Below are 27,549 nucleotides of genomic sequence, written 5' to 3'. Positions count from 1 at the left end.
ATGCGCCAAGACAAAAAAAAAAAAAAAAAAAAAAATGGCCCAAATGACAGAACACTTCAAAGCTCCAGAAAAAATACAACTAAGCGATGAAGAGATAGCCAACCTATCGGATGCACAGTTCAAAGCACTGGTTATCAATATGCTCACAGACTTGGTTGAATCTATTCGAAAAACAGATGAAAAAATGAAGCCTATGCTAAGAGAAACAAAGGAAAATGTACAGGGAACCAATAGTGATGAGAAGGAAACTGGGACTCAAATCAACGGTGTGGACCAGAAGGAAGAAACAAACATCCAACCAGAAAAGAATGAAGAAACAAGAACTTGGAAAAATGAGGAGAGGCTTAGGAACCTCCCAGACGCCTTGAAACGTTCTAACATCCGAATTATAGGGGTGCCAGAAGGAGAAGAGGAAGAACAAAAAATTGAAAACTTATTTGAACAAATAATGAAGGAGAACTTCCCTAATCTGGCAAAGGAAACAGACTTCCAGGAAGTCCAGGAAGCTCAGAGAGTCCCAAAGAAGCTGGACCCAAGGAGGAACACGCCAAGGCACATCATAATTACATTACCCAAGATTAAATGCAAGGACCTACATCCAAGATTACTCTATCCAGCAAAGCTATCACTTAGAATGGAAGGGAAGATAAAGTGCTTCTCAGATAAGGTCAAGTTAAAGAAGTTCATCATCACCAAGCCCTTATTATATGAAATGTTAAAGGGAGTTACCTAAGAAAAAGAAGATCAAAAATTGGAACAGTAAAAATGACAGCAAACTCACAGTTATTAACGGCCACACATAAAACAAAAACGAGAGCAAACTAGGCAAACAACTAGAACATGAGGGTTGTCATTAAGGGAATGGGAGGGGGAGAGAGGGGGAAAGGTACAGAGAATAAGTAGCATAGATGATAGGTGGAAAATAGACAGGGGGAGGGTAAAAATAGTGTAGGAAATGTAGAAGCCAAAGAACTTATAAGTATGACCTATGGACATGAACTATAGGGGGGGAATGTGGGAGGGAGGGGGGAGGGCAGGATGGAGTGGAGTGGGGGGGGGAAATGGGACAACTGTAATAGCATAATCAATAAATATATTAAAAAGAAAAAAAAAAAAAGAAAAGAAAAAAAAAAAAAAAAAGAAAAGTCTTCTTGAGGTGCAAGTTGAAGAAAGATGGCCCAGAGGAATTGCTTATGCAACTTATTTGGACCTTCAGGGCCTCATTCACTTTTGTTCTGTTTATGCTTCTTCTCGAAGATGGAGCACTGCTGAGTCCATCCAAGTTAATGGCAGAGAGGCAGCCCCACCGAGAGCAATTCCATGGCCACCTGGTGATGTGGAGTCAGGCGTTTAGTCTCCACAGACCACAGTAACAAACCAGAGGCCGCTTCCTAAAGAGGAGAAAGGAGCATGACATGACTTTGCTGCCTGTGTAGGGATCCCTGTTCTGATTTTCCTATTAAGCTTTGCCATGAGCTTCATTTGGCAGGCTCAAGATACTTCTAGCACTACCGAATCTACCAAGTTTAAACCCAAGAAACAGAGCCAATTGGACTTCAACACCTGTGCTGGCTGAATAGTCTTTTCTGACTTAGTCTCACACTAAATCAGCAACTTCCTAGATCTTTCATTAAATGGCTCAGAGCATAATATCCTATTGAGAGATATTTTGCTTGTAAAATGTAGAGGCCTTCAGGAAGCATTCCTAATAGTAGAGAGCACACGGTACAACAGCGTGTTCATTTCAGTGGAAGAACCCAGCACCCACCCACAAGTTTCACTGCAGAAGCAGGTGACAATATTTTCACTGCGTATATCACCTACCCACTACCATGTATCTGTCTTTCCAAGACATTTGGGAAACCTGCTACTTCCTGTTATCTAGTCCGATCAACACAATATCATCCATATAACAGACCAGTATGGTACCCTTTGGGATTGTCAAGTTCAGGGCCAGAGCAACAGTGATTTCCTGAGTGTGGAGATAAAAATATACTGCTGTCCCTGACAACTGAAACCTAATTAATTCCGAGCTTCTCAAAGACAATGTACAAAATGTACTTTCTAGGTGAATAGTTGCATACCAAATGTGAATGATTAGATTTGCTCTAATAAGGAGGCTACATATGGAACTATAACTGTAATTGTTACTTCCTGATTACCCAGTAATCAAACACAATCATTCCTCATTATTCTTTTGGCTTGGCCATGCTGAAGTACCGAATGGGATTATAATAGAAATTATCAGCCAGCAAACTTCAAGTCTGTGTTGATAGTTCCAATCATCAAAATGTGCACGTGCTTTACATTTACTAATGGGAAACTCCACCAATTTCCTCTCAGCCCCTCCTCCCCCGCAAGCCCTCACTTCAGAAGTCAGGCAGTGACTGTAACAGTTGTAGAGGTTCTACCAGTTGTAGAAAAGAAATACAGCTCCCGCCCCCCACCCCCCGCCACAGTGTACATAGGAAATAGGGGAAAGAATTCTAAATGTTTTGAATTAGCCTTGGAAAGACTTAGGTTAAAAATCCATTTATTCGTCAATTTCCAAAAGCCCACCCTGACCAATGGATCGCACGGATAATAAGTCTCCCCCACGACCAGCACCAACACAAATTACTACTAATTCCGATCCAGGATCTCTCAAAAAATTTAGTTATGTTCTTGTCCCTAGAGCACAAGTCACCAAGTAAATAGATTCAGGTCACTTTTATATAGGCTAGCAGAAGACTCTCCACGTCAGAACAGGCCCGTTCTCTCGGGTACCCAGGCAGGCTCCCCTTCACTCAAGGAGCATTGAATCAGTTAATATAACTGAGTTTTGCTGACTCACATCAGTCCACTGATATCAAATATGCCAGGTGTTTTGTTTGTTTGCTTTTTGGTTATGCAAACACAATGGAATCCACCACTCAGTATCCCCGATGGTGGGTTAAGTCTAACTTTAACTTGCAGCCTTGGGAATCCAGATGTTGCCACAGATCTAAGCCATACTGTCTATCGGCTTTTTAAGTAACTTTGCTAGAAATTTCCCTCTCCACCTGCCTTACTCCTTTATCTCTCTCAATTTGTTCAGAATTTATGTGAGAAAATAGGGGTGTCATTCATTAGCCTCCTCAAATCCTAAGGACATCAAGATAGGACTTGGAGAGCATTGAGTGAGGGGATACCCCCTAAAACTACCATTACCGAGGCTGAAAAGCTAGGATCCTGAAACCTTATCAGTTTATACTTAACAAGCCCCCATCTGGGCCCTACGCGTATTTGCATAAGCTCAAGAGACTTGAGTGGATCCTGAAAGCCCTGATGATTATTACCCCATTATCAACTCCCCTCTTCCCAGGCCCACATATATCTAAGCCCTTACCCTCACAGACCGCTGTTCCTCTCCTGCTCAGGGGTCCTGAAATGATGGCCTACGGGCCATAAATACAGGCTGTGTCTCTGCTCCCTGCCCAAGAATCTGCATTATAATACAGGTGTTTGTCCTCCTTTCTCTGCCTCTTAGAACTGCCAGGGAAATTTTAAGTTCATGCTTTCTGCTGAGGACCTCCTAAATGAAGGAAAGAAGAGGGATAAAATTTGGAGGAAGTCAAGGGGAAGAAACATGCCTTAGATGTCTTGAATATCACTCCATGTCTAGTAAAGTACTGGAAACTGAGTAGATAGTCTGCACACTTATTAATTCGGAGAATGACTGAGACAACGGTGAGTCAATAGACAGTTGTCTCAGGCGGCTATATCCACCTGCCGGTTCTAGAATTCCACAGTCTTAAAACTAATCCGAACTCAGAGATAACTATGGAGCAGAATCAGATTTACACCATCAGAAAATATATTACTTTCCCTCCAAACAATTAGATTTGATTAGGATAATTCTGTCTATTCCCACCTGGTCCTGTTGAATCCCAGGTATTGAAAGCATTAAATGAGAAACTAAAGTTGAGTACACCAGAATAAACCCAAAATGGATAAAAGACTTAAATGTAAATTGTGACACCATAAAAGTCCTAGAGGCAAACATAGGAAGTAAAATTTCAGATATCCTACATAGCAATATTTTTTGCTGATATATCTCCTAGGGCAAGGGAAATGAAGGAAAAAATAAACAGATGCACTACATCAAATTAAAAAGCTTCTGCATGACGAAAGAAACCACCATCAAAATGAAAAGGGAACCAACCGTATGAGAGAACATATTTGCCAATGACCCATCAGACAGAGTCTGATCTCCAAAATATATAAAGAACTCATACAACTCAACACCAGGAAGATAAACAACCCAATTAAAAAGTGGGCAGAGGACCTGAATAGACACTTCTCCATGGAGGACATAGAGATGACTCAGAGACATACGAAAAGATGTTCAACATCACCAGCCATCAGAGAAATGCAAATTAAAACCACAATGATATATCACTTTACACCAGTCAGAACGGCCATCATCAATAAATCAAAAACAACAAGTGCTGGTGAGGATGTGGAGAAAAGGGAACCCTAGTGCACTGTTGGTGGGAATGCAGATGGGTACAGCTCCTATGGAAAACAGTATGGAGTTTCCTCAAAGAAACTAAAAATGAAACTGCCTTTCCCATCAATTCTACTGCTGGACATATACTCTTTTTTTTAGATTTCGTAGTGATATTTTTACTGCATTGAGATGATTTGGATGGAGGGAGCTACAGTAATATTAAGGAATTGTTAACAGCTATTATGAGAAGGATATTTATATTTGTAAGCAATACTTGACTTTCTCAAAGCAAATACCAAGAGGTTTCTTTACCCTCTATGACACCTCATATGTAGTCTTGATATATTCCATGAGCGAGGTGCGTGGGAAAGGTTTAATACAGCAGACGGAGAGAAGCCTAGCATTTGGCAGACCAAATGACAAGGGAAAAAAGTAGAGACAGACAGCACATATGTTTTCTTGTGCAACGCTGCAGTGGGATTTTCGAGTCCCCATTTGCCTCAAGCTCTGGGAAACACACTCAGTAAGAACTCTTTCTTCTCTCCTCCTTCTCCTTCTTCCTCTTCTTCCTTCCCTTCCCCTTCCTCCTCCTCCTCCTTCTTTGGTTTGGTCTTTTTGAAAACATTATCTTTGAGGCAATGAGCAAGGAAACCCAGTAAACACTGGCTGGAAATCAAGACACGTAGCCACCTGAAGCCAAGACATGTAGTGAAAGTAGAGCTTTGCCATGGCGCCCCTCCTGGTTTTCTCATTGGTTGTCGTACACATACTTCCTGTTGTGCTCACTAAACAGTGTCTCGTGTCAGGTCTCAGTTCCTACACATACCAACCGAAAAGTTTTTCTAGCTTGCAAATCAACTTTTAAATATGATTGTGTATCACGTTTTAATAAGAAGATGAATGGTTCTTTAATAAATGGTGCTGGGTAATTTTTTAACTATTTGGGCTTCACTTTACATTTCAAGAAATGAGAGAAAGAGAGAAAGAGGGAGAGAAATGCAAAAAGTTATAAAAATAAGGAAGCAAATGCTAAGCATAAAACCCTAAGGAAGAAAAAAATTGGAAAAATATTTAGTTTATTTTAAGGCTCCTATTTTCTAAGTAACAAACCAAATCACAGAAAAAGTGACTTGGCTATACAAAAACTGAAAAATCACTCTGTCAAGAATGGCAAATTAATAAAGAAGTAACCAATGAGATGAGAAGATGTCTGTGGCAAACATTACAAACTAGGGATCCATATCCTGAAAATATAAAGTGTTCCTAGAAACATAGAAGGAAAATCTTAAGTTCCCAAAGCTGGAAGAAAACAACCATAGGGATTTTTGTTCATATTTCTTTCAAATAAATAATGAAAAAAATAATGAGATGTTTCCTTTCACTGATAATAAAAGAAATATAAATAGAAATAAGATGTTGTTTTGACTAAATACTTAGAAAATAGAATAAATTAAGTAACAAAAAGGCTTTGGTAGAATAAGTGTATGCATATATAGTGCATATTGGTACAGGTTTTCTGGATCAGTTTGACCATACATATAGAAAGTGTCCAAAAAGTTCACAACTTTTTTGTCAGTTATTGCCGTTACAGAAAACTATTCTATAAAAATTATCATGTAAACAAATTGGACATATACTCTTAAGAATCCCAAAACACCATTTCAAAAGAACCTGTGCACCCCTATGTTCATAGCAGTGCTGTTTACAATAGCCAAGTGCTGGAAACAGCCTAAGTGCCCATCAGTAAATGAGTGGATCAAAAAATTGTGGTACATTTACACAGTGGAATACTACACAGCAAAAGAAAGAAGGAGCTCCTACCCTTTGCAACAGCATGGCTGGAACTGGAGAGCATTATGCTAAGTGAAATCAGCCAGGTGCCGAAAGACACACCACATGATCTCACCTGTAAGAGGAACCCAATGAACAAAAATTAACTAACAAGCAAAATAGAACCAGAGGCATGGAAACATGGAACAGAGTGACAGCAACCAGAGGGGAAGGGGGAGCACCGAGGGGAATAATGATGGAAAGAAGGGGAAGGAACTAGTCAGAGAACACGTATGAATGACCCACGGACATGGACAACGGAGTGGGGTTCACTGTGGGAGTGGGGGGTGGGCTGGGCAGAGGAGGGCAAAGGGGGAAGAAATGGGACAACTGTAATAGAATACCAATAAAAAATTTAAAAAAATAAATAAAAATAAAGTTGCAAATACTCTGTAATGACATGGGCAAAGCACTCCTATCAACCTAAAGACAGGAGACTGCCATCACATAGGTATTTCCTATCTGAGTACCTCAGTACGAGGGGTTAGAGAGCACAACTCACTCAATGAAAAAGCACTGTTTGTTAAAGACAAAATTCAATGTCAACTGTAATTGAAAAAAATTTTAAAAATTTAAAAAGCAAGACATTCTCAGGTTGGATGGCGAAGCACAACCAGACTGTAAACAATGGATTAAAAGATGTACCAAGCACAGCAACAAAAAGCGTTGTTCAAACCCCTAGCATCTGTCAGTCTGGGGGGCTAATCACCATGGAACCAAGGGTGGGCAATGGTATTAGGTGAGCAGAACTGCACCTCGGAGATCTCAGGGACCGAGGTTAAAGGGGACCCATCAGAGGAATGGTGGGTCACTCCAACCACAAATGCTGGGCTGTAGTAGTTTCAAGAGTTACCAGAAGGGGGCCTCAATTTTTAAAGAAAAGCAGGTTGCCTAGGGCCTCTCTGGCCTGCCATCTCCTCGGTATTAAACAGCCTCTCGGTGGCCAAGGGCCTCCCAGTGAAGGTGTTCTAAAATAAAGGTGTTCTTCCTGGAGGAAGGTGAGAACACAGCCTCTAGACCTCCTCCCGCTAGTGTCTTTCCCTCTAGAGCTGAGCGGGTGTTCCCCACAACACCTGAGAGGGGGCTGAGAGAGAAGAGCAACACCTGTCCGTGACTGATCGCAGGCCCTCTGTCTGTGCAGATCTTGGCAAACTGTGAGCAGATGGTGCCCCCAAATGGAAAAAGAGCCCCCCTCTACACAAGTGCAGAGGAAAGAGCACTTGAAGCCCCTCTGCACAACGACCCACCCCACCATGAGAGCCCGCAGTACCTTTGCAATGCCTCCTCTTCACGCACGCCCATCTCGCATCCCAGTTACCTGCTCCTTTGGGATGGAGAAGCTCCGAACTGGAAGCAGAGTGGCTCTGCTCCTGTAGCCATACCTGCCTCCCGGCTCTGCAGAGGTCTCAGGATCTGGGCCTCTCCCACAATGCACCTCCTGGCTGCTGGTTCCCAGATATTTGCGGGGTCTGGCTTAGCCCTGCCCTCCCCTGACTCCAGGGGCAGAGACAGCCCTGAGCCCTGGCTTTTTAAAAGGTGTTGGGTAAGCCCTCTGCTGTGGATTCCGGATCCTGGACCTTGCCAAGTTAGGCCCTCTATGAGGATCTTACTTTTAAATACTGATCAATCTGAGATAGGGGTATGAGAAGCTGAGGCGGTGGTGAGCACTGAAAATGGGGATCTAGTTGGAAAAGTGGGTGTTTCTTTATTCCAGGGGTGTGAGTGGGGGCCATAGATTGAGACATTCATTCTTCCCGTGTCTGAGCTCCCAGAATTCCTCCAGGTTTCTTTCCAGTGACCTCTGGGCGTTGAGACCGTTATGAAAAGCAATATGCTTGTTTCTTGTATGCAGACTGTGTGGACAAGAGCTAGTGCTCATTCAGTGCTTCCTGTGTGCCTGTGTCATATACTAAAGGCTTTGTCTGAACTGGGGTGTTTAATCCTCGCAGGGCCCCTGAGCTGGGTAGAGCTATCTGTACAGACTCAGAAACTGAGTTTCAGAGAGAGGATGTCTTCTCTGCAGCTCACAGGGGGCAGAGCCAAGGTCTGCAGGCGAGTCCTTCAGAGCCTGTGGGCCACCCCTGTGCTGTGCAGGCCGAGTCAGCGTGCAGTAAAGAGGCCAGAAGGGAGGACCTGGGGCGGGACAAGCGTGCTGTAGGAGCAGAGGAGGAGGAACTTGGGCCCATGGGCGGGAACCCGGGAGGTTTTCATTCATGTGTCCCAGGAGGGTTTCTCACGGTGTCTGAGCTGCAGCTGCAGCACAGGGTGCTGTCCTGTGTCACACTGGCCACGTGCAGCCTCAGCACCTCATCATCGATGCACGTGTCCTGGCAATCTGCTCCAGGAAGGGGTACCACCTCCTTGTCCCCAGAAAGTCACAGGCTGGCCGGCACCTGGAGCCGCCCCTGGAGATCCTGTTGGTACCAGCTCATCCAGGAGCACTGGGTGTCCTTCAGAAAGCATTGCAGCGTTTGGGCCTGTCCGCGATGCACCAGGGCCCACTTGGGCCTTTGCCCCACCAAGCTTGTGGTGGCACCTGAAATACACAGGCAGGTGAGGCTGGAGGTGGTGGGGGTGGGGGTCACCCCCAGAAATAACTAGGGCAGCCAAATCCTAAAGATGGGATTTGTCAATAGGAGGCATCTGGGAACAGAAAGGATACTTTATCAGGACAAGAGGCTATGTCTGGGAGGACCTGGGCCAGGCTGGGACCAGGGAGCAAAACCTTCTGTGCCTCCTGGTGCTCCAAGGACCCGGTCCTGCCTTTGCTCCATCCACCTATTGAGTGGCTTTCTCTGCCCGGCTCTGACCTGTCTTCACGGCAGCCACAAGCACCCAGCCCCACAGAATGGGAAGTGCTGGCATTCCCTGGACGCACAGGTCCTCTCCAGCAGGGCTGTGGGACAGGGCCAGCGGGACAGGAGAGCAGGACCCTGGCCTGTGAGGTGGCAGTTAGTGGCTGACACTCACTGGGCTTGACTCTCAAAAGGGAGGGGCTTTTCCAGGAAACACAAGGTCTCAATCTTCTCATTGAGACTCCAACCTCAAACTGGAGAGTGTTTCTCAGTTCCTGGCTCAACTCGCCCCCGCCCCCCCACAGGCACACTCCCCCGGGGTCACAGAGTGCCTTCACTAAAAGGCCCTACACCCTCCCCACTGTGCCCCAGAGGTCCCTAGAAAGGGACTGAAATATCTCAATGCTACCAAAGGACCCTTGTAGATTACACGAAGACCTCCCTCCTCTTCCCTTGAGTCACCTATGGGCAGAGGCTGCTGCCAGACCACACTGGGCCGCGGACAACGGACGTTCATCTCACCTCCAATTACCCGTGTTCCGCTCTGAAACAGTGAGCACAAATTCAACATCAGACACTTAACTGGCCTGGTTAAAAACAAGGGAAGGTACTTCCCTCCCCTTTATTTTCTTAGAGCGTTTACTTTAGAAAACTTGTAAGTTCTTTCTCTGTCTCTGAAATGTATGTAAATCTTTTTTCTTTAAGATTTTTAAAACTTTATCTTTAGAGGGGAAGGGTGGGAGAAAGAGAGGGAGAGAAACATCAGTGTGCGGTTGCCTCTCACGCTCCCCCACCAGGGACCTGACCAGCAACCCAAGCATGTGCCCTGACTGGGAAACGAACCAGCAACCCCTTGGTTCACAGGCCAGCATTCAATCCACTGAGCCACACCAGCCAGGGATACAGTAAATCTTTTTAAAAGCCAAACAGCTCTCCCTGTCTGGGTGGCTCGGTTGGAGCATTGTCCCGTACACCAAAAGGTTTGATTCTCAGTCAGAGCACATGCCTGGGTTGTGAGCCAGGTTCCCAGTAGGGGCCACATAAGAGGCAACCACACATTGACGTTTCTCTCCTTCTCTTTCTCCCACCCTTCCCCTTTCTCTAAAAAGTAAATAAATAAAATCTTTCCAAAAAATGGGCAAATGATTTCTAAAAAAATACCCAAAGTGACTTCATAGGAATAAATTAAAAACACATGAAATGTTCTTCGAGTAACACTTGGCACAGAGTAAGCACTTTGTAAACTGGACTTCAATTATTCAATGGCAAGTTTCAAATTCCATTAAAATATGATCCAATTAATCGTAGCATTTATCTTTCTCTAATTGTCTATCACTTAGTAATCAACAGAGATTAGAATCTCAAGTTCCTCTAACTTTTTTAACATTAAGAGGTCTCGTTTTTCAGAAGGTCCGGGAGCCAGTGATCTCCCGCCTCTCCGACCTCAGCGTTTTACAGATAACAGTGCGGAGACACAGAGGGGTCAGCAACTGAACTTCACTATTTCAAGAAGTTCAAGTCAGAATTGGAAGATGGCGGCAACATAGGTGGGAGCGGAATCCACTTCCCCTCAGCGCCAGGGAAATACCTAGCTGATCTGAGGAGCAGAGCGAACAGCCAACAGTACTCCAGCATATACGAAGATTAGAGACCAAAGATAGAGGACATTGAAAGATCTGACGGTAAGAAGAGTGCTCAAGGACAATAAGGTCCCCGGGAACCGGGACCGCGCGGTACAAGGGCTGCAGAGGCGCCAGCCCTGGCGCAGGGGCTGCTGCAGGAGTCCTGGGAGAGGGCCAGGCTGCGCTGTGAGCAGCCAGGTGCTTGATTGGACCAGGGGGGCTTGAAAAGGAGGAATTTCTCAAAAAGAAAAAGAAAATAGAGACACTCAGGGGCTAGTTAGAGAACTCTCGGTGGTGGCCGAGGCCCCTGGCGCCCCTCCCCCCTCCGCCCCTGGACTGCGAACGCGGAACGCGGGATAAGCAGCACCGGCGCTCACCTGAGGTCCGGTAGCGCGCGGTCGCGTGCGCGCAGATTAGCGAACAGGGCCCATACCTGAAACCCCGGAGCGGCGCCCACACCTGAAACCTCCGAGATCTTTTGGAGCAGAGACTAGCTGCTCCACCCACAGACCCAAAACCTCGGAACCGAGTACCGCGTGATTCGGTCCCAGGGCGGCCCCGCCCACCCGAGAGTCTCAAGCCCCGGGCGGCTGGATCGGGCCCCCAAGCGTAGAGCCTCTGGCTCCGCGGCGGGCTGCGCGCTCACCAAGCGTAGGGCCGGCTGGATGCGCACTTCCCAAGCACAAAGGGGCTGGCGAGAGTCGTAACACCAAGGCGGCTGAACCAGCAGCTTGCAGCGCGCCAGCCTCCCTAGCCTGGGCGGCTCGATTGGTCGGCCGGCTGCGCGCTCAGAGCCCAAATAACGTCACAAACCCGAAGCGGCTGGATTCCCCTGCTGCGCGCGCACGCGTCCGGAGCCAAAGCGGCTGGAGCGGCCACTCGAGAGTCCCAAGAACAAAGCTGCTGGATTGGCTGATCAACGGCCTGATTGCCTGCCAGGGACCACACCTACAAAACAGTGAAGAGTGTGACCCAGGAAGGAAGAAAAGTGAAACCAATCCTTCCAACCACCCCCTCCCGTTGCACAGACAGGACAACAGCAGAAATAACCTGAATGGTTTAAAGCCAACAGAAGATTTTTTTTTTTCCCTTTTCTTTTTTTTTTTTTTTCCTTTTCCTTTCCCCCTGAACTCCTTCTTCCTCTCTCTCTCTTTTTTTTCTTTCATTCCTTCTTCCTCCCATCCTTTACCATTTTTATGTCTTCTTCCTGCCTTCTTTTATCTATTTCTATGTTTTAATTTTTGTTAAAATTCCTTCTTATCTTGCCTCCGATCTTTCTTTAATCCTTCTTCCCTCCTTCCTTCCTTTCCTCCTTTCCTATTTCCTTTTTCCCTCCTTCCCATCTTTGGTTTTTTGTTTTTTTTTTTTGTTTGTTTGTTTGTTTGTTTTTTCCTTTTCTTTCTCCCCCCCTTTCTATTTTTCCCACAGGTGCGACAACAAAACCTGGAGTGCTGAAAAGACTAGAGTTAGACCGTGTTAAACACATAAACGTCAGCTCAAGACCAGTGGGCACAGGAGAGTAAGGAGACAGCACCACCGAATCCCATTGGCATTCTACCATAGAAGTTCATATCATAAACCCAGGGATTCAGAACAAAGCAATTTAAGAAGCAGAGGCCAACAAGAAGAGCCTCACAAACAATGGGAAGACAAAGAAACAATTCCCAAATGAAAGGAAAGGAGGAAGTCTCAGAAAGAATACTAACCGAAAAAGAGGCAAGTCAACTATCAGATACTGAGTTCAAAGCAATGGTCATCAGGAAGCTCACTGAGCTCTCTGAGCTCAAAGAGAACTACCAGAAACTACAAGGAAACTACAATGAACTCACTGCAAACTATATCAACATGAAAAAGGAAATAGAAACTATCAACAAGAGCCAAGAGGAAATGAAGAATACAATTTCTGAATTGAAGAACACAGTAGAAGGAATTAAAAGCAGACTTGATGAAGCAGAGGATCGGATCAGCGAGCTGGAGGATAAAGTAGAAAAAAACACCCAGAAGGAGCAAGAAAAGGAAAAGAGGCTCAGAAAGAATGAAGAGGCAATAAGGGAAATGCAGGACAACATGAAACGTAACAATATCCGTATAATAGGAATACCAGAAGGAGAAGAAGAAGAGCAAGGGATAGAAAACCTGTTTGAAAAAGTAATGATGGAAAATTTCCCTAATCTGAGGAGAGAAAAAGTCACCCAAATCCAGGAATCACAGAGAGTCCCAAACAAGAGGAACCCAAAGAGACCCACTGCAAGACACATCATAATTAAAATGGCAAATTTCCAAGACAAAGAGAGGATCTTAAAGGCAGCAAGGGAGAAAAAGGAAGTAACATACAAGGGAGCCCCAATAAGGTTAGCAACTGACTTCTCAATGGAAACGCTCCAAGCCAGAAGAGAATGGCAAAAAATATTCCAAGTAATGAGAACCAGAGGCCTCCAACCAAGACTACTTTACCCAGCAAGGCTCTCAATCAAGATAGAAGACCAAATAAAGAGCTTCCCAGACAAAAGAAGTCTAAAAGAATACAGCTCCACCAAACCAGCTCTGCAAGAGATGCTAAAGGGACTGCTTTAAGGAAAGGAAGGAAAAGAGAAAGACAGAGGAACACAGGTAGGAAATAATGGCAATGAATAACTACCTATCGATAATAACCTTAAATGTAAATGGATTAAATGCTCCAATCAAAAGACATATAACAGCTGAATGGATAAGAAAACATGACCCACACATATGCTGCCTACAAGAAACCCATCTCAGGACAAAAGACTTACACAGACTGAAAGTGAAGGGCTGGAAACAAATTTTCCAAGCAAACGGACAGGAAAAAAAAGCAGGGGTAGCAATACTCATATCAGACAAAATAGACTTCCAAAGAAGGGCCATAAAGAGAGACCCAGAAGGTCACTTCATAATACTCAAAGGAAGAATCCACCAAGAAGACATAAACATTATAAATATATATGCACCCAACATAGGAGCACCCAAATACATAAAGAAAATCTTGGAGGATTTCAAGAAAGATATTGACAGCAACACAATTATAGTAGGGGATTTTAACACCCCACTATCAAAAATGGACAGGTCTTCCAAACAAAAGATTAACAAAGATATTGTGTCACTTAACAATACCCTAGAGGAAATGGACTTAACTGATATATACAGAGCTTTTCATCCCAAAGAAGCAAAATACACATTCTTTTCAAGTGTCCATGGAACTTTTTCAAAGATAGACCACATGATAGGACACAAAGCAAGCCTCAACAAATTCAAGAAAATTGAAATCATATCAAGCATCTTCTCTGACCACAAGGGTCTGAAACTAGAAACCAACCCCGAGGGTAAAAACCCAAAACACTCAAAATCATGGAGACTGAATAGCATGCTATTAAACAATGAATGGGTCAAGAACGAGATTAGGGAAGAAATCAAAAACTTCCTGGAAACAAATGAAAACGAACTCACAACAACCCAAAACCTATGGGACACAGCAAAGGCAGTCCTGAGAGGGAAGTTCATAGCAATACAGGCCTACCTTAAGAAGTTAGAAACCGTTCACACAAACAACCTAACCCTACGCCTACAAGATCTGGAGGAACAACAACAAAGACAGCCCAGAGCAAGCAGAAGGAAGGAAATAACCAAGATCAGAGCAGAACTAAATGACATAGAGACTAAAAGCACAATTCTAAAGATCAATGAATCCAGGAGCTGGTTCTTTGAAAAGATAAACAAAATCGACAAGCCTTTAAGTAGGCTTATCAAGAAGAAAAGAGAGAGGATCCAAATAAACAGAATTAGAAATGAAAGTGGAGAGATTACAACTGATACCACAGAAATACAAAGGATCGTAAGAAATTACTATGAAGACCTATATGCTAAGAAATTTGAAAACCTAGATGAAATGGACACATTTCTAGAAAAATATAATCTTCCAAAACTGACTGAAGAAGAAGCAGAAAACCTGAACAGACCAATATCAGCAAAGGAAATTGAAGCAGTCATCAAGAAACTCCCATCACACAAAAGCCCTGGACCAGATGGTTTCACAGGAGATTTCTACAAAGCATTTAAGGAAGAACTAACCCCTATCCTTCACAGACTATTCGAAAAAATCCAAACTGATGGAAGACTCCCAAACTCTTTTTATGAAGCCAACATCATCCTAATCCCAAAACCAGATAAAGACACAATGAAGAAAGAAAACTTCAGGCCAATATCGCTGATGAACATAGACGCTAAAATTCTCAACAAAATATTAGCAAACCGCATCCAGCAATATATTAAAAAGATCATCCACCATGACCAAGTGGGATTCATCCCAGGGATGCAAGGATGGTACAATATTCGCAAATCAATAAACATAATACATCACCTCAACAACAGCAAAGACAAAAATCACATGATCATATCAATAGATGCGGAAAAAGCATTCGATAAGATACAGCACCCATTTCTGATAAAAACACTCAGCAAAGTGGGAATAAAGGGAGCAGTCCTCAACATAATTAAGGCCATATATGAGAGACCTACAGCCAACATCACATTCAATGGACAAAAACTTAGAGCTTTCCCACTAAGATCAGGAACAAGACAAGGATGCCCTCTCTCACCACTCCTATTCAACATAGTATTGGAAGTCCTAGCCACAGCAATCAGACAAGAAAAAGCAATAAAAGGCATCCAAATTGGAAAGGAGGAAATGAAACTGTCACTGTTTGCAGACGACATGATAGTGTACATGGAAAACCCTATAGACTCCACTCAAAAACTACTCGACCTAATAAATGAATTTGGCAAAATAGCTCGATACAGAGTCAATACCCAGAAATCAAAGGCATTCCTGTACACCAACAACGAAACTGCAGAAACACAAATCTGGAAAAAAATCCCATTCGATATAGCAACAAGAAAAATAAAGTACCTAGGAATAAACCTAACCAAGGAGGTAAAAGACCTGTACTCAGAAAACTACACAACACTGAAGAAAGAAATTAAGGAAGATACAAACAAATGGAAGCATGTACCATGTTCATGGATTGGAAGAATTAACATCATCAAAATGGCCATACTACCCAAAGCAATTTATAGATTCAATGCAATCCCTATTAGAGTACCCATGACATATTTCACAGATATAGAACAAACATTGCAGAAATTCATATGGAACCATAAACGACCTCGAATAGCAGCAGCAATTTTGAGAAAGAAGGACAAAGCAGGAGGTATCACAATACCTGATATCAAACTGTATTACAAGGCCACGGTAATCAAAACAGCCTGGTACTGGCATAAAAACAGGCTCATAGACCAATGGAACAGAATAGAGAGCCCAGAAATAAACTCAAATCTATACGATCAATTAATATTTGACAAAGCAGGCAGGAGCATAAAATGGAGCAAAAACAGTCTCTTCAACAGATGGTGTTGGGAGATCTGGACAGCTACGTGCAAAAAAATGAAACTCGATCACCAACTTACGCCATACACGAAAATAAACTCAAGATGGATAAAAGACTTAAATATAAGCCGTAACACCATAAAAGTCCTTGAGGAAAACATTGGCAGGAAAATCTCAGACATTCCACGCAGCAACATCCTCACAGACACATCCCCTAAAGCAAGGGACATAAAGGAAAGAATAAACAAATGGGACCTCATCAAAATAAAAAGCTTCTGCATGGCTAAAGAAAACAGCACCAAATTACAAAGAGAACCAACAGTATGGGAAAGCATATTTGCCAATGATACCTCAGACAAGGGCCTGATCTCCAAAATATATAAAGAACTCACACGACTCCACTCCAGGAAGACAAACAACCCAATTAAAAAATGGGCAAAGGACTTCAACAGACACTTCTCCAAGGAAGACATACAGAAGGCCCAGAGACATATGAAAAGATGCTCAGCATCACTAGCCATCAGAGAGATGCAAATTAAAACCACAATGAGGTATCATCTCACACCAGTCAGAATGGCCAACATAAACAAATCCACAAACAAATGTTGGAGAGGATGCGGAGAAAAGGGAACCCTCGTGCACTGTTGGTGGGAATGCAGACTGGTGAGGCCACTGTGGAAAACAATATGGAATTTCCTCAGAAAACTAAAAATGGAACTGCCCTTTGACCCAGTAATTCCGCTGCTGGGATTATACCCTAAGAACACTGAAACACCAATCCAAAAGAATCTGTGCACCCCAATGTTCATAGCAGCACAATTTACAATAGCCAAATACTGGAAGCAACCGAAGTGCCCATCAGCAAACGAGTGGATCCAAAAACTATGGTATATTTACACAATGGAATTCTACGCAGCAGAGAGAAAGAAGGAGCTTATACCCTTTGCAACAGCATGGATGAAACTGGAGAGCATTATGCTAAGTGAAATAAGCCAGGAAGTGAGGGACAAATACCATATGATCTCACCTTTAACTGGAACATAAGCAATAGAAGGAAAAAGCAAACAAAATATAACCAGAGACATTGAAGTTAAGAACAATGTAACAATAGCAAGGGCGGGGGTGGGGGGTGGGGGCGGGGACAGTGGGTAGAGGGGATTACAGGAACTACTATAAAGGACACATGAACAAATCCAAGGGGGAGGGTGGAGAGGGGGGAGGGAAGTGGGTTCACCTGGGGTGGGGTGAAGGGATGGGGGAAAAGGCATACAACTGTAATTAAATAACAATAAATAAATTAAAAAAAAAAAAAAAAAAAAAAAAAAAGAAGTTCAAGTCAGTGTTCCGAGTGGGTGTCTGTTCACCGCAGATGATAAATGAAGACGGGAATTGGAGCAAGGCAAGACCACAGAGCCACGTCCCTGGAGAGTCCCACGTCAGGGCCCAGCAGCGGCTTGGCATCCTGGGGGTTTACACCTCCCAGATTCGCTGTTTATTTTTTTATTCTCCGGAAGTTTTAATACATACAGCAATAGGGTTCCCATGATTCTGACAAAGGATCCATTGGGTGGCAGCATAATACAATTTATAAATTCACTTGGCTTGCTGACTTTGAAATTGTGTGCTTCTCAATTTAAACAGAAGACAGGTTTTTCATTCCGTACAACTTTGTGTATGAAGTGACTTCATTGATATTTTTTGTATCACTGTATTTCAAAATTGCACAATCAATCGTCTACTTGTGCACAACACATCCACTGTTCTACCTCCTGAGTAACATGCTGATTCACTTTTGCATTGTCTTCCCTTACCCGTTCCCCACCTTATCATCCGGAGAGGGAGGGCGGAAGCTCCGGTGGCATCGACCAAATCATACGTCCTGAATACCAGAAAAATGCATTTCATACTGCATTCTGCTGCAGGGAGAGTCACTCTGGGGATCAGATGGTGAAAGGAAAGGGGGCTAGGGAACAGAGGAAAGGGAGCGTGAGGCTGTGGGCAGCAGCCTGCAGGGGCCTGGAGCAGACTCCCTGAGTTGCGGAGGCTGTGACTCCAGCTTCTTCCCATGACTCTGCCTCCTGCTGAGGCCAGTGCTGAGGCCCACAGACAGATTGCAGCCCGAGGAATCCTGGGCACATCTCAGTTTACAGGGCTGGCAGTCCAGTCTCCCTGCCACCCCCTCCCTTTGCCTTAATCCCCAAATGTGATTGGGATCAGAGTGTCTCTGATACTCCTATTATCTCCTTCCTGGATCCCTGCTCCTCAAGGTCATCGCCTCCCCAAGCTCCTTCTCTGGCCTTGGCCTGGCTCCCGTCCTGGGCCAAGGTAAACCTCTTCCTTCCAGGTGGCTGCCTAGTTCCCTACCTCCTCCCATGCCCGGAGCTGGGCATTATGGCTACCCCCCTAGGAAATGTGTTTTCTCCCCCACTGCACCCCAGTTACTACTCAGGGGCTCAGAGCTGCTGCAAACCACCTCACCTGTGTCCTTAGCAGCTTTGAAGGACTCAGCAGGCATTAAGAAGAACTCACGGGCACTGAATGGAGGCGTGAGCAGGTGCTCCAGGTCCTGTCCACCCCTGTTTAGCTGAATTCCTGTGGTGGGGGGGTCCAGTTTCTGTCTTGGGAGAGGCTCTCCCGACACGTGTCCTTGTTAACTTTTCTGAGCTGCTCCATTGACTACTGGAGGAAGGAGCCCAGAGGTCAGTGAGGTGACTTCCTGCTACAGAGGAGCTGTGTCCGACCTGGGGAAGAAAGAGCTTTGGGGTCACGGTGAGACTTTGGTGCCCTTGCTAAGAAGCAGTCGGCGATGATACCAGCTGCCTCTAGGACAAGCCCTGGTGGGAAGGCACGGCAGGGGTTGGGGCCCCAGGGTGGGGAGGGGGCAGGGACCTAAGGGAAGGGTGGAAAGAGCACTGGCCTGGGGGCAGGGTCCTGTGTCCTGTGCTAGCTCTGCCTGGACGGGGACATCATTCATGTTACCCTTGGTGTTTCTGTTTCCTCATCTAAAAATTAGGTGGAGTGGGATGTTTCTAAAATTAAGTGGATATAATACTCCTTCTTACTCCTGTGTTCTCGTATTCTAACATTGCTTCTGCCCTTTTATTATCCGCTTGATACCAAAGTGCTGGCCTATGGGGACACTGGGCCAAGCCTCCAGTGGAAGGCCTTAAAGGTGAGTCCTCTGAAAGGCAATTCTCAGGAGGAAGGATAAAGCACAAAGCCTCTCAAATGCAAGTTCATATTTATCCCCATCTCGCCCTCTTCTTCCCCTCACTGCCCCCTCCCCCTTGCTCCTCCTGAGAATGTACAGAAACAAAAGCTACCCAGGCTCGCCCACCTGAAAGCTGATTATGGCTCCTTCACCTCTACACGTCCTTTCCGGGATTAGCAGCAAAGACTCCTCAGGGAGATGGAAATCGCAACCTTCCCTTGACACCTCCCAGCAAGGTCTCCCCTTCCTGCTGGGCTGGGAGGCTGAAAGGCAGGCTCCCATGCACCCCCATGGCACCCCTGTGAGTGCCCCAGTTCTGTATAGAGACAAAACAGAAACTGCCCATAAAAACTGGGGTGGGGGCCATGTGCCAGAGGATAGAGTGCTCAGAAAGGACATCCAAGGATCCAGGGATGGAGGGAAGGAAGGGAGGGGAGGGAGAGAAAGTGGGAGGGAGAGGAAAGACCTCCTTGATTCTGTGAGGTCCCCGCTGGCAGGACACCAGCACGAGGTTGGGGCGGACGAGTTTAAAAGATTTACTCCTGAGACTTTGATGCCGGGTCCCCAGTCCAGGGCGAGGGCAAGCTGCTCCGCACACTCTCTGGACACCTCACGCCTCCGGGTTATGTAAGTGGCACCACTCTGAACCCAGGGGACGATGATCAGATCAGAAGAGCCCCAGTCTGTCCCTCCCCTATGGCTCGGTGCCCGGCACAGGAAGAAGCACATATAAGTCCACACCTCTTGAGTGTCCACCGCGGGAGAGATGCCCCCGACCCCAGGAGCCATGGCCTGCACCCTCCCCTTCAGGGCCCTCCTACTTACCATCCTCGCGGCCCCCTCCCAAGGCAGCCGCCTAGGCCCAGCATCTCGCTTGCGTTATTCCAGGTTCCTAGATCCTTCCAATGCCGTTTTCCTGCGCTGGGACTTTGACTTTGAGGCTGAGACAATCACCTTTGAGCTCCAGGTCCGGACAGCTGGCTGGGTGGGCTTGGGCATCAGGAATCGCTACACCACTGTGGGCAGCGATCTGGTGGTCGGAGGCGTCTTGCCGGATGGCAACGTCTATTTCTCGGTAAGTCCCAGGGCGACCTTCTCCCCAGGGTGAGGGTCTCTTCCTGGGTTTAGGATGGCTCTGAGGCCAGGAAGGAGCCACATTTTCCAAACACAGGCAGGCACATGCCCAGAACACCAGCTGGTGGCTGGTGTTCTCTACCAACAGAAGGGGTCCACTGGAGGGATTCTGTCTACATCTTCCAGACTGCGTATCCCTCGGTGCTCAGGAACGGCCCCACTGGACGGAGAGAGCCCTGACCCACATGCCTGCTGATAGCCCCTAAATGCAGGTCACGGGGGGGGGGGGGGGGGCGGGGGGAGAGGCACAGCTGCTGAGATACAGTCTTCATCCCGAATTTCCTTTAAGCTCTGTCCGGGAGACCACAGCATGAAATAGACTAATAACCACAGCCCCCGAGGCCTTAGCAGCTTAACATTGTTGTGCACTTTCGATTAACCAGCCATTGCTCCAAATCCTTTGCACATTAGACCACACCGCATCACTATGAGGTGGATGAATATTACTCCATTTTTCAGATGAAGAAGCTTACCCATCTCCCAATTTCATCCCTCTCAACTGTGTTTACAGGGAAGCATCAACATTAAGAGCCACAGGACAGGGTGAATAGCACAGAGTTCAGAGAATCAGTGAGCTTTCCAGGGTTAGGGATACAGGGATATTAGGACTGATGGGGATGAGATTTGAAACGGAAGTCAAGCAAGGTGAGGTGGCGAAACTCCCATCAGACGCTATCCGTTCCTCTGCCCCGAGCCTCCACCCTTGACACCATGCTCTGTCCTAGGAGCAAACTCCCTAATAAAGAAGCCCTGGGTTCTGCTAAGCTGGTGCCTTGGGGGGACTGATGGGACACGGGCTGCTCCTAAGTCATGAGCACTTGGGGCTCCTGGTTCTTACTCCTTGACCTTGCCTGGACCCCAGGATCAGCACCTGGTGGATGAAGACACCCTGGAGAAGGACGGCAGTCAGGACGCTGTGCTGCTGGGGCTCACACAAGATGCTGTCTACACTACCATGCGCTTCTCCAGGCCCTTCCGTTCCTGTGACCCTCATGACCAAGATATTACGGTAAATTCGGGAGAGAGAAAAACAATGGCTCACAAGCAGCATATTCTTCTGGGGGGACATGGTCACCCCCACACTAGAGTGCCCATGCATCTCAAGTAGCCAGTCACAGTCCCCAGGACTTCTGTCCCTCCCACCCCAGCTGTCCCCTCTTGAAGAACTCTGCCCAACCTCACTGAACTTTGGAGTGTCACTTACCCAATGTGGACACAGGCATGAGAAGGAATAAGAGAGGGGATGGGACTTGCTCAACGTTCCCAGCAAGTTGGCCTCGGGGGCCGAACTGGGCTCTGACTGGTTCTGACCCTCCAGACGGAAGCCCTTCCCACCCCACTGTGTAGATGTGGGCACATGGCTTGTGTCAGCCCCTGGGTGTGGGTGTGTGCAAAGTGCCGCTCATGGGCGCAGCACCTCAATGCCTGTGACCCCCCCAGAGTGACACCATGAGGGTGCTAGCTGCCTATGGCCTGGACGACACGCTGACGCTGGACAGGGAGCGCACCTTTGTCAAGTCCATCTTCCTGCTACAGATAGTCCACCCGGACGATCTCGACGTCCCTGAGAACACCATCATCCATGACTTGGAGATCACAGATGTGAGACACCCCCATCCCACTCAGCCTGCTCCAGCCCCCTTCACATCTTCCGGCTCTGGCCAGACCCTCCTCTTGTCCCCAGTACTCAGTGTGTTCCTAGAACTGCGATTTCTGTGGCTCCCCTCAGTCCCCGGAGGACAGTCAAGCTGGCCTCAAAAGGAACACCCCTCCCTGGCACGGCCCTTTCCTCGCTTCTGCGGGAGCTGCCCTCCCACCCCAGCCCAGCCTCTGCGTATCTCTCTCTCCAGTTCCTCATCCCGGAGGACGACACCACCTATGCCTGCACCTTCCTGCCTCTCCCCATCGTCAATAAGAAACACCACATCTACAGGGTACGGGCCAGCCTGACGTGGGCCCTTGTCAAGGCAGCTCAGGGGCACAGCGGGCCCAGAGGGGATGGTGTCAGTCAGGGGGCTGCTGGGAGGAAGCAGTGGGGCTAACCTGGGGCCCAGCCGGGTGGGGTGGACATGGGAGTGTCAGGATTTCCTGAGCCTGGAGCTTCAGCTCCCAGCGCTGTTTCATTCAAGCCCCACACTGCAGCCGAGATGTTGATGAAGGTCAGGAGTTAATTAGTTTTTGCAAACCACCAAGTGCAAGCCCCACCCTGGCCCCAGAATTGGGCCCTCCACCCAGGAGGAGGTGTTGGCTAGGAGGGGCGTGGCCAAGGGAAGTCTGGCTAGAGGGAATGCAAACTTGGGCACCAGATGTCACATTTGGGTGATTCCAATTTTGATGAAATAAATAAAAGTGGGATCTTGGAATACGTGGCCAACGTGTGGGGGCCATATTTTCTATAGAGAGCGAGTCCAACAAGGCATGCTTACGGGTTCAGACGGCAGGGACCCGCTGGGGCTATTCAGGGAAAGGCTGACTGCACGGGATTTAGCGTGCTGTGCTCTCAGGGACGGCTGCTGAGAGAGGAGCTAGACAGGGGGACCACAGGTTGGGAAGAAAAACAGAAGAAATGGAGGAGAAAGAGGAACAGAGACGCAGGGGACAGGTGTGATTTTATTTGGGGAAGGGGAAGGTGGGGACTAGGACTGGACACGGACAAGCTTGGCTGTGCTCCGCCCTCCTCCACCCACCCAGTTTGAGCCCAAGCTGGTCGACCACAACGAGACCATGGTGCACCACATCCTCTTGTACGCCTGCGGCAACGCCAGCACTCTGCCCACGGGCATCAGCGACTGCTACGGGGCTGACCCGGCCTTCTCCCTCTGCTCCCAGGTCGTCGTGGGCTGGGCTGTCGGGGGCACAGTGAGTCCTGGGATGAGGAGCTAGGTGGCTAAGGGGCATGTGTTGTCGGGAGCTGGGGTGGCTGGGCTGGTGGAAGGCCAGGAGGCAAGGGAGGTCTGGGATGGGTTCCTGCACTAGCTCCCAGCCCTTCTCCCCGCCCCTCTCCCTCCACCCAACAGAGTTACCAGTTTCCAGATGACGTGGGCATCTCCATTGGGACACCCTTGGACCCCCAGTGGATCCGCCTGGAGATCCATTACAGCAATTTTCATAACCTTCCTGGTGAGCATCTAGAGCGCTTACGGAGGAAGGGCTACGGAGGCTGCCTGATGCCCTTAGGAGCTGGGAAGAGGTTGTGGGAGGCAAGCAGACTCATGCCGCTCACATCCCACCCCAGCTTTCCTGCGCCTGTTCCCACGTTGTGACCCGCTCTCCTGCCCCCTGTGAGTGTGCCTTTTTGCACCAGGTGTGTACGACTCCTCCGGCATTCGGATGTACTACTCGGCACAGCTGCGCAAATACGACATGGGGGTCCTGCAGCTGGGCTTCTTCACATTCCCCATCCACTTCATTCCCCCCGGCGCCGAGTCCTTCCTGTCCTACGGGCTGTGTAAGACGGAGAAGTTCGAAGAGGTGAGGCTGGGAGGTGTTCCCCCCCTGAGGGTGCTGGTTCCCCACCACAGATCCGGCTTGATCCACAGCCCACGCGGCCTGAGCCCCACACTCCTACCATGACCACAGCCCGGCACTCAGGAACATCACTCACCTGGATGATGCACAGGGTGGATGAGCCAGGGCTGTGGGGATGGGGGGGGGGGGGGTGACGGGGCACAGGAATTGCGGCCAGGAGAGCCCGGTAAAAACTACAGGGGTCCATGTCAGTCATAAGAGGAAGGTGTCAGATGCTAAGGGTGGAAAATCAAGGGGCAGGTCACGATGAGAGTTCTCACCAAACCAGATGCCTCCCCTCCCTGTCACAGATGAATGGTGCCCCGGTGCCTGACATACAAGTGTTTGGCTACCTGCTCCACACACACCTGGCTGGGCGCGCTCTGCAGGCCGTGCAGTACAGGTAAGAGAAGGAAACAGGGATCCGCAGGTTCCCTTTTGCATGTGGGAAATAGCGCTTAGAAACAGTTCCGTATTCTGCAGCAGAAGGCTAGGAGTTAGGAGGAGCTAGAACTGTCCTTAGAGCAGCGACTCTGGGAGGAAGACGGTGGGAGGCGGAGCCTACTGCTTCAGGGACAACCTGTACCCACAGGGTGAGCCGACACATGGCTTCTTCGGCTTCTTCATTGATAGGCACCCTCCTGCTTTCACCCTCCTCTTCTTATTCCTGTCCCCTCCCTTCCTCTCCCTCTAGAAATGGAACACAATTCCAAACAATCTGTAAAGACGATTCCTACGACTTCAGCCTACAGGAGACTCGAGATTTACCTCATCGGGTAGAGATCAAGCCGGTGGGTGCCCGGGGGAGGCCTGGTTGGCGTCAGAGGACAAGCAGGCCGGGGGCTCATTACCGTCAGCCGAGAGAGCTCTAAGACTACTCCAGTCTCCCTCTGTCTTACCTTCAGCCTTTGTGCTTCACTCTCAATAGGGAGATGAATTGCTGGTGGAGTGTCACTACCAGACTCTGGACCGAGACTCCCTGACTTTTGTAAGTAGCTCCCTTCTCACCACAGTTGCCATGAGGACAGCTTCAGAAGGCAGCCCCATCCCTGGCCTTGGCTATCAAGCAACTGATTATTCCAGCGAAGTCCCCTCCTTTCTCCAGTAGTGTTGCCCATTCACAGGGGGGCTTTCAGTTTCTCACACCCCGATGACTCTAAGATGGGTGCAAGGATTCCCGGAAAGACAGCACGTTATCATAGCTGAGAGCGTGGACGCGGGGCCTGTTGGCTGGGGTCTGAATGCCAACACCATCATGAGTAGCTCTCTGACCTGAGACGAGCTGCTTGGCCTCTTTGTGTCTCAGTTCCCTAATTCATAAAAGAACAAACAGTACTGTCTACCGTGGAGGAGTGTTGTGGGAATTGACCAATGCAGGTAAAACATCTAGGCTATTGTCTGGCTTGTGGAGATGCTCAGTTAGAGTTAGCTGTTGTGTGGCAGGGACAGTTCCACACTTGTCGGAGTCAGAAGGCGTTGCTTGTCATTGTCATCGAGGAAGAAAATGCAGCCGTTCAGAGGACTCCAACACAAGGTCGGCAGTGACATGCATAAGAGGAGTGTGGATAGAATGCCCTAGGGGATTCACAGGGGACAACCATAAGATCCTACCACAGGGATGAGAACCTGAGACATTTTGGGGGGTCCCACTTTAGATTTGCACCAATGGGGAATTCTGAAGGAGTTCCCGAGGAAGCGGCTTTTTTCAAAGAATTCAATATTGTATCTTATCTTCCCAAACCAAGACTGTGGCAGTGGAAAAATAGAGGATGGGGCAGGTATGTGGGATCATTTTTGGAAATAATATCCATAGCTGTCCACTGGTTGGAAGTAGAGGAGGAGGAAGGAGGAGGTGCAGTGAGAAGGGGTAAGTAAAGATCAGTGAGCGGGCTGGAGGTTAAGGGGAAAGGAAAGCACCGTCATTGGAGGGGTGACCCCACCCCCACTTCCCCCGGCCTTGTTCCCTCTGCCGGCCTTTGTCTCTTTCTCCATCTGCCGCCTCTTCTTTTCCAGGGTGGTCCCAGCACCATCAATGAGATGTGCCTCATCTTCCTCTTCTACTACCCCCGGAACAACATCTCCAGCTGCATGGGGTACCCTGACATCATCTCCGTGGCCCACAAGCTGGGGGAGGAGGTGTCGGAGTGAGTCTCCCTGGACCATGAGCCCCTCAAGCGTTACATCCCTTGTGGACAGATTCTCAGCCCGCCTTTTTCTTGTGCACAACCTGACTTGGTCACTGTTTACTTTCCAGTGGTGACTCTCCATTATTTGGGGGCGGGGTCCTCCCTGAGACTCCACAAGAGCCCTGAAACTCCTTTGCAAGAAAGAGGCGTGTCTGTGTAGATACACCCCATTTCACATACAGTTTGAGGGCATTTACAGGTTCCCTGAAGTCACTCCACCAACCTCCCTGAACTTTATGGCCCGCAGATTAAAAGCCACTTCTTTAAAGAGTCAGAATTTTCCTTTCCTCCCTCTTAAAAGTTCTCAGCTCTGAGTTCCCATGATTCTTCTCCTTCGCCAAACTCCTGGTGGTCTCACATAGTCTTAAGATATTCCTTAGACTTTACACAGATGTAAAGCTAATGCTGATGACAGGGAAGGGATTTCACACATGTTTTGTCAAAGATCTGAGTTGACCCTAAACTACTGTCCTTCCCCCGCACCCCACCCCCACCCACGCAGTTCCATGGAGGGCATGATGGCCATGAACAATGTTGAGTGGACCCCGGAGAACATCAGGACAGCAGAAAAAGCCTGCAAGGAGGCGCAGCAGATGGTGATAATAAAGACCATCGACGTGAGTGTCCCAGGAGACACTGCCGCCTCGGGGTCAGGGAGGCAGGGGTACGGGATGGCGTTGGGAGAAGCCAGAAACAGAGAAGAGTGAGGAAGGTGCGGGATGGTAGGAACACAGGGCCAGGGTGGAGAGGCTCAAGGAGTGGCAGTTGGGCTGATGATGCTCCGGGTTGGAGGTAGGACCAGAGTCTCAGTTAGCCTGTGAGGCTGCAAGGACAGGGGATGACCAAGTAAGGTCCAAGGAAAAGAAACGAGGTGGGAAGGCTTCTTCCTCAACCCACCATTTTCCTTCTCCTGCAGGAGATGGTGGAAAACACAACAGGCTGGATTCCGGAGATCATCCCCACGCCTCGGGGGCCCTGCTTGGAGTCATCAGGGGGCAAAGTGGAGCCCCAGGACGAGACCCCTGCAGGCTTCAGGGCTGCTGCCCCCATGCCCCTCTTGGCCTCGGGCACAGCCACCCTGAGCCACCTCCCCCTGGCTGCCCTCTTGTTTGGGCAGGGGGCCTTCTCTTGGCTCCTCGCCACCCTGCAGGCTGGAGCCTGACAGCATCTCCTCCTGTCCAACCCTGAAGCCTCTCTCTGCTCAGCCCTCCCCTGACCATCAAACACAGAAATTCCCCTCTGCTTTGGTTCCCCAAAGTCCCCCATCTGTGTCCCTTCCCATGGCCCAGGGCAGGTCACTGCAGGCCTGGGCACTGTGGTACTCCATAAAGCGATGCAATCCATCCTTGAAAGCTTCAGAAGTGCTTGTGAGGCCACAGATTTTGCAACAAAATC

General features: G+C 48.0%; 1 protein-coding gene across 2 annotated transcripts; it reads left to right on the top strand.

Moving 5' to 3' along the window:
- The first annotated feature begins 19,466 nt into the window (after positions 1–19,466).
- LOC112299864 (putative DBH-like monooxygenase protein 2) lies at positions 19,467–27,499 on the top strand. Of its 2 annotated transcripts, none has more exons than XM_045191051.3 (14): positions 19,467–19,954; positions 20,216–20,402; positions 21,324–21,470; positions 21,902–22,063; positions 22,312–22,395; positions 23,153–23,320; positions 23,479–23,581; positions 23,766–23,932; positions 24,280–24,371; positions 24,663–24,744; positions 24,897–24,956; positions 25,982–26,112; positions 26,657–26,771; positions 27,071–27,499. In XM_045191051.3, the coding sequence occupies exons 1-14, from the start codon at positions 19,467–19,469 to the stop codon at positions 27,314–27,316; spliced, it is 2,232 nt and encodes a 743-aa protein (XP_045046986.2). In that variant the 3' UTR covers positions 27,317–27,499. The 2 variants fall into 2 exon arrangements, with proteins under 2 accessions (XP_045046986.2, XP_045046985.2); XM_045191050.3 differs by having other exon boundaries at positions 24,663–24,759.
- The last annotated feature ends 50 nt before the right edge of the window (positions 27,500–27,549 follow it).

The sequence above is a fragment of the Desmodus rotundus genome, chromosome 6 (assembly GCF_022682495.2).
Source record: "Desmodus rotundus isolate HL8 chromosome 6, HLdesRot8A.1, whole genome shotgun sequence".
Lineage (NCBI taxonomy): Eukaryota > Metazoa > Chordata > Mammalia > Chiroptera > Phyllostomidae > Desmodus > Desmodus rotundus.
This window is presented reverse-complemented; position numbering and strand designations above follow the sequence as displayed.